This window comes from Nuphar pumila, chromosome 5 (genome assembly GCF_984573655.1).
Source record: "Nuphar pumila chromosome 5, dmNupPumi1.hap1.1, whole genome shotgun sequence".
Lineage (NCBI taxonomy): Eukaryota > Viridiplantae > Streptophyta > Magnoliopsida > Nymphaeales > Nymphaeaceae > Nuphar > Nuphar pumila.
In genome coordinates, this window is record NC_143253.1 from 5368347 (window position 1) to 5376083 (window position 7737).

General features: G+C 39.3%; 1 protein-coding gene and 1 pseudogene across 3 annotated transcripts in view; one reads left to right on the forward strand and one right to left on the reverse strand.

Moving 5' to 3' along the window:
• Positions 1 to 4584, forward strand: part of LOC149836567 (Transducin/WD40 repeat-like superfamily protein) — a 60893-nt gene extending 56309 nt beyond the window's left edge. For both annotated transcript variants that reach the window (XM_090005435.1, XM_090005436.1), the window contains 4 exons: positions 1354 to 1431; positions 3325 to 3658; positions 3726 to 3870; positions 4272 to 4584. In XM_090005435.1, the coding sequence (XP_089861561.1) occupies positions 1354 to 1431; positions 3325 to 3658; positions 3726 to 3870; positions 4272 to 4361 (647 nt within the window). In that variant the 3' untranslated portion in view covers positions 4362 to 4584. The remainder of the gene's footprint in view (positions 1 to 1353; positions 1432 to 3324; positions 3659 to 3725; positions 3871 to 4271) is intronic.
• A 1541-nt stretch (positions 4585 to 6125) lies between these two features.
• LOC149836568 (receptor-like protein 51 pseudogene) lies at positions 6126 to 7737 on the reverse strand (annotated as a pseudogene). Its single transcript, XR_016432010.1, has one exon. The product of XR_016432010.1 is annotated as a receptor-like protein 51 pseudogene (transcript).

The following is a 7737-nucleotide window of genomic DNA, read 5'->3' on the forward strand; positions in this document are numbered from 1 at the left end:
GAGGCCTCTGTGTGTGTGTATGCATGCGCATGGGCAAAAAATGAACCATTTTCCTCAAACCAATCCCTTCCTTGTCATCCTCCTTGGCTCCTTGGGAATTTCCTTTCTTAATAGCAATTTAAATTGATAGGTTACAAGATAAAGAACATCAAGAACGATATATGAGTTCATGAATATCATAAATGTTGATGTTAAATGTAGGATTTAGCTAAATAATTATTTATATTTAAAGTTTTATATTATGCTTAACAAAATCTGTTCTTTTATATGTAATGTTGGATTAGTTTATTCAACTTTTGTAGTATCTAATTATAATGTATATGTTATTTATTTTTAATAAATTAATAAAAAAAACATGACTCCTCCAAGTTACTGTGTTGACTCACCCAAGTCACATGTTCAATCCAAGACCAAGCTCCGAGATTGCCAGCCATGTGTCAAGTATCCTTATCGTGCAACAACATTAGGCTTCTTGATCATGTCTCCTTCCTTTTTCCCTAACCACCCAATTCCTAAGATGTCCCTTTGCTAAAACCTTTGGGGATGAGCAATTTATGGCCAAAAACGAAATTGCTTTGAAAAATTATGGCAAGAAAATCTGTTGTCAATTAATTGGCTTTTAGGCAGTTAGACTAGTTCTTCTTTTCTTAAACATGTCGAAAAGAAATCTTCTCTTTTTCCTAAGCTTCAAAATGTTGGAACCATGGAGAATTACTTACTGAGAAATGGTTATAATGTTTTTTTTTTAGTATGAGGGTTGGATTGGAGGTTAGAGGAATTGTCTTTAATCTTCACATTTCCTCTTTCTGATAAAAGGTAGCGGACATAGGTTCCACTATATCCATGAAGTGTTGTGGTGTGTCCAGTGACCATGCAAATATACTTTAACTGAAATGTCTGTGTGAGGTGTAATACTACATATTGCATTGGTGCAGCATCATTCTTGCATATTGGCCAGATTATGCCATCTACACACCTGATAAGAATATTGTGCATTGTGCTGATATAGTCTTCTGTGGTCAGTATGAATTTGCAATCTAGTTGGCACTGTTCATGTCATTTGTTTAATTTGTATCTCTTTCTTGTTTTTTAAACCACTGGCTAGGGAAAATATTTCTCCATCAGTGATTCTTCAAGCACTCTGGAGTTGCATCTCATTGTTGCTCATGTTTTGATTATGTCTTTATTAATTTTATTTGTGTGCCACAATTATATGATGCATTTATGTTTTGCCCAAACTGTACAAGCTTCTTCCAAAACATACTAATTGTCTAGACAAACAAGCATCATATAATTACGTTATTCATTTGTTTTGTTCACTGATTATTTTTAAACTGGAAATGTCCTTAACAGTCATCACTGGTGGATTAGATGCAAAGCTTGTGATGTGGGAATTTTCAAGAGGGAAGCGCTATAAAATAATAGATTTTGGTAATTCTCATTCTGTTAGTGATTATTTATCTCACTATCTGTATGTTATATAGGGATTATTTCTTTTATTTCTTTTCCTTAGAGAAATTGTTTATGTGGTTGCAAAGATATGCAGATAATTCATTTTCCTAAAAAAATCGGAAACATTCAATTACAAGAATAATTTATCATGGTGGATTAAATTGAGATGAGAATGCTTTTCTCCAGCTGGGTGAAGAATTTGAAAAGGAATTAAAATTGCTCTAGTTCGTGGCTATGAGGGGTATCTTGCAAAAACACACATAAAGGATATTGAAGAATTTCTGGCATGACCAAATGGATAGTGAAAGTACAATGACCGAGTAAGATGTATATTTTTTATTTTACACTCATATTGAACATTATGACAAAATTGAACTCATTCATCTGTTGGGCTTTCATTCATTGACTTCTCCACCAAGTTTTGGTTTCATCATCTGGTGTATACAAGCTCATCTCCTATCTAAATTGTTTTTTATCGCTTCATGTGTAAAATTGTCAACCTAAGCACTCCTCGGTTACTCCAAAACAAGCTGGAGAATAACCCAAAGATTAATAACTTGAAAAGACAGGAGGAAGAGCTTGGAATACCTTGGAGCACACACAGAGTCCCTGTCTCTCTAGTATGTGGGGCAACTGGGGCTACCACATATTAGCTTTATTAATTAGAGATGCCTCAATGGGTATTTTACAAAGAAGACATACAACATTTAATGCAAAACAACTATGCCATTCTATTGTGGCATCCCAAGAATACAAAGATATTATACAAATATTCACAATTATATTGCACCAACTGAAGAGGAAATAATAATTCAGACATGTAAGATGATGAAAATGCCGTGGTCTCTCAGTCAATGAAGATTTCGGTTTAATCGATTTCCTGAGGCATTCAGAACCTGACTTAATTTTGGTGGGTTTCCAGCATTAAAGCAGACAAGAATTGTAGGAACTTGTTATCTGGTTTCAGCCCTCACTAATGCCAGAAACCTGCTATATGGTTGAACCGAACTTTATTATGACACTTGAATCAGTTGTATAAGAAGTTTCTAAGAAGCAAAGTGGTCTAGAACAAGTGAAAATGAGATCAAAGTGATTCCTAATATATGTGATTTGAAAATTAACTTTTTCTGAACATAAAATCTCATAAAAATTTGATGGTCTGATATATTTATGGCAGTTTTTCCAATACTTTTTTAATATTTTAGGTCCCTTCTTTTTAGATTTTCTTTTTAATATTGCAGATGTGCTCACTAGAAAGCCCGACTTTTTGAAACCTCATGAGAAACTTCCTTCCTTAGATTGTTCCAAGAACTAGGTCTATGCTAGGATGTAATATCAACACTTGACAAGGTGATCCCCTTATTTCACATCGTATTTATGGTTTTAATATAAAAAAACGTGTGCTCCTTACCTGAGGCTATATACTCATGCAAAATCATGTCGATATGTTCTCTCTTCCAAGGGTTGCAACATTTGCCACCACATCCTCTCTGATGGAAGGCTAAGTTTGAGGTGTCAGACCATGTTTATGAATGGAATGTTTGGGCACATTCATACAAGTAACATGATCTTCATTTGAGGAAGTCCTATATATTGAAGAATTCCTGAAAAAGTACTAGCTAAAATGTGCCCTTTTTAGTTTCTGCTAGTAGAGAAGGCATACCACAATATTTAACTGAAAGTAGCTTACCTCTTACGGGAAACTTGGTCCATCATGAACAAATTTCCATACTTTTTCCTCGTATTAGATTTCTGGGGGTGATTATCATGTATAATATGCTTTTCTGTTTGCCTATTTACCTAAGTTCTGTTATGTGTACCTTGTTTTTTCTTTACTCTGAATCTCTAACCCTTTTGAAATCAAGTTCTCAGGGAAATATGATACGACTCAAGCTGATTCCTCCCATAGTGCAAGCCAATCCATAAATCCTCCTTTTGTTCATGCAATAGCAGTATCTGAGGAGGATATGGAAGCACAAAATATATGTGCTGTGGCAAGGGGTGATGGTGTTATTGAGGTAATTAACATTGAATCTGAGCTTTCTGGTGTCAAGGGAAGAAGCTCCTCTCTATTGAGGAAGCACATGCCAGCAAAACCCAACAAGAAAGTTCCACAAGAAACTTCTGAAACATCAAGCAGCATCCAAGTAAAAAGGTTACAACTTGGTCATGCTTTTGGAGGGCATACTGCTCCTGCATCTTGCGTGTGAGTGTCTCCCATCTCATCAGATGTACAGCATGTTAAATTTTGTCTAAGATTGCTTTGTTTTCAGGGCATTCTCGTTGTTCGGAAAGAAAGGCCAATTCATAATTTCAGGTGGCAATGATGCATTGGTTAAAGTATGGGACTGGTCTAAATATTTTGGTGCTGAACAGGGCAACCTAAGCACACATATGAGCATTAATGTCCAGAAAAAAGTGAGTGAATTTATCTTTCCATTCCCTCTTTCTATAGACTGGTGGGTGATAACCTGCAAAAATGTTGACCTTTCTTTGTGTCCTTATCATCGGGTATTCCTTTTAATGAAATTATTATTCTACTTGTTTTCTGCATCTTATGTTTCCACAAGTGTTTAATAAAACAAACTCAAGTGGAACTGCAAGAACATCTTTCCAACCTAGATGAAAAATTAGAGTTTGAATCTTTTGGCAAATTGCAAAATTTCACACTTTGCATTCTCTGTTTTACCATGAGAATGAAGCCTGAGTTTGCAATTCTCATAAGGATATACAGCCCATGTACCATATGGACAAGTAATCCTTCAGCTGTTTCCCTTTCTGACCCCCTTAACCTCTGGTATTTTACTCCCTTGTCACAGGTGAATTGGTTATGTACCACTCCAAGTGATGCAGAAAACCTGATCGTGTGCGACACTTCCACGACTATGAAGGTTTATACAGTTGTGTAGGCACAAATGGTGGGGAAAATGTCGGTGTACTGTGTTTTGGGTGATCATATAGGGAAAGAAAATGTTGTGCAATAGTATTTCCTTCTGTCAAATGAAGTTTGCGATGACATATGACTTGGCTTGGGTCACTCCCATGCCGTGACAGTTTGCAAGCGCACGCTAAACTCTGCCCCGCGTCTACTCTTGAGATTGAACGGACTGACACAGCATCCTAATTGAATGCAATCTGTCTCCATGCAGTTATTTGCCTGGACAGTCAGTTCTGGAGTGAGATTGGTCAAGATACCAGAACCCAGAGCCAATTTTTTTATGTTTAATGAGGGTTAAACCTCAGTCCAGGTGGTGGCGCCTGGAAGAAAATGAAGCCCTGCCGTATGGACTACCTCCGATCGGTTAAACATAAAACCCTCAGTCGCTCCTCGTCCACCAGGGAGCAAAATTGATCCCATCTTTTGACATAGGATGTGTTCCATCTGAAGCATATCAGTCCACATCCAGTTGAAAATGTGGGCCAATCTTAGCCATTGATTGGATGGTTAGGATTGATTGTGGGATGGAAACCATCATATGTCACATGATGGGGTCCATTTAGCCAGTGAGCCTGCTGCTTTGGCTAACCAGGCGTGCAGAGCCCTTTTGAACAACCTACAACCAACTTAGCCTTCAATTTTTTTAAAGAAAACTACTACGGTGTCTTTTCAAGACACCTAATATCATTTCTCATTACACAGACAAAAGGATGAGTTCTCTCTCTCTCTCTCTCTCTCTCTCTCTCTCTCTCTCTCTCTCTCTCTCTCTCTCCATAGAATAGTAAAATTCCCCTCATTTATACCAACTCGAGATGGTTTTTTCAGTTTGTCAGAACAACTTGGCGCATCCTTAATGTCTGGGTCTTACTTGGTACGAGCGATTGAATATAGCTCTCTTATTTTTCCTTTAAAAGAGACGAGTCTCAGAGGAAAACTCAAAAGATCCGTGAAGTCATTTTGCAGAGTTGCAGAAAAATGGTACATTGTAGGAACGTTGCATGCATTTGTTACTGGGATTAAATTCTAAGCGCATGCTGATGCTGCTAAGAGAAGCTGACGGTGAGGATGAAAGAGAGGCTATACTCCAAACAAGAGATACGGATTTTGATGATTTGGATGAGCAGGGAAACAATGTCCACTCGGGTGCCCTGCCGTGCTAACTCTGCCTGACATACTTGATCACTCTCTTGGCAGCGTAAAACTCTGTGGGCTTACCACTTGCCTTCTGGATTATAGTGTATGTATATATATAGGAAAAATATTTGCTACTAATGAAGGTAATGTACTAATGAGCTAGATATCATGGGTGCAGGTTTGATCAAGCCTTGGATCATGCTTTATGTAAAAATGTGGTCTTTTGAGTTATGAAATTTGGACACATTATGGGCCATTGATTTTTTAACCCCTATAAAAACCTAATTACTTGTCATAATCATCACATGATTCAAAACAAGTTTCCTCCTAAACAAACAATGTAAATCACATCAGTAAAAAAAAATTGAAATTTTTTGAAAGAGTGATTTCCACTCATTAGTTCCATGCTGCACTAGTAGCCTATATATATATATATATATATATATATATTAGCAATGAAAATAGTTAAAGATGAAACAGACTCGCATCTTTAATGTCATCAACTCAACCTGTATAAATTCATTCATCTTCCAACTAACCTCACCACCAAATGCACGCCCCAAACTCAAGAAATTGGATAAAGAAGAAAATAAAACCAAAAAATGGTATTTATACAGAACTGCAGAGACCAAATAACTGCAGCGTGTATGGTCTTCTTAGCCTATATGATACACTGCCGTCCCCCACATGCTTGCAGACACGGATCCAATCTGCAATACCATCCTGCAAGCACTTCACATACTGCTTCAAATTCCACCAGAACAGTCTTGTCATGAACACCGTTTTGACAGAAGAATACAGAAGATGATCAGAAAAACTATTGATGAAAGCCCAATTGCCACCACAAGAACTACTGTGCTGGGTCCATGGTGATGGCTGCGCTGAGTTCCACTGTCAGATTCTGAAGTGCTGTCGTCGCTCGGCGCCTCCGCCGGGGAAGCCGACGAAGAATCAGGCGGCGAGATAGGCAAGCCATTCTTGTCACAGGGAGCTAACCCCAGCTTAAGCTTCGAAGAAACCAATGAGCTATTGTAGCAAAGATTTGAGTTCCCACCAATCTTAAAGACACCCAACTTCTTAATAAAAGAAGCATTGAAAGGAACAACACCCTGAAAGTTGTTATTCTCAAGATTCAGAGACTTCAAACCTTTCATCTCAGAGAGGAACCCAGGAACAGAGCCATTTAGCTGGTTGCCACTCAGATCAAGATGAACCAAGGAAAGGATCTGTCCTATCGAATCCGGCACCGATCCCTCCAACGAATTCTTCGCGAATGAGAGATTTCTAAGCATCAAGAGGTCCCCAATTGTAGATGGGATAGAACCAGACAGCCTGTTGGAGCTCAAATCCAAGGACCTCAACCCAGAGAGTTGGGTAATGGACATGGGTATAGGCCCCTTCAATTCATTGTCAGAAAAATCAATCTCTATGATATTGGGGTGCCATTTTTTTGGCAAGACACCACTGAGATTAGCTCTAGCAATCTTGACAGACCTCAGATTGGTCATCCTGCTAAGTATGATTGAAGACCCACTTGCATTGATCCTGACCCTCTCAACGATCAGGTTTGTGAGATTGGCCAGCCTGCTCAGCCACACCCCTGTCAATCTATGCAGGCTGTTGATGCAGGTGAAGGATCTAAGGTTGCTGGTGAGTTCATTGGGGAACCTAATTAGTTCTATTGGGCAGTTGTCAAAGGCCAGAGACTGCAATGTATCAAGAGTTTTCATGGCGGTTGGGGACATCAGGATGTCTGGAGAGCAGTTCCTGAGCTGAAGGGAGATGAGGTGCCTGAAGGGCTTACCGGCGTCGCAGACGGTAGCGTTTCCGGGCGTGTTAGGCGAGCAGGGATCTATGGTGGCCGGAATTCCCAACGATTTCAAAGCCATGAGTTGCTTGGGGTCCAGTGATGAAGTGGAGATGGAGGGCTTGGTGGGTGGTGATGGTTGTGATGGTGGTGTTTCTGGAACAGATTGGGCTGGAGGAGAAGGTGGGGTGTGTGGAAGAGATGGTGGAGAGGCAGGATTTAGGCTGATTTTGGGTGAGGGAGATTGTGGGGTGACTGGAGTTTGATGGGTGGGGGGAGAAACAGAGGGGGAAGGAGGGATGTCAGGTGGTGCTTTCAGGATGGTGTTTCTGGTTTGGACCGAAAATGCAGGAATGGTGGTGGATGAGAAGAGAAAGAAGACCATGATGATGGTTTTGGGCGCCAT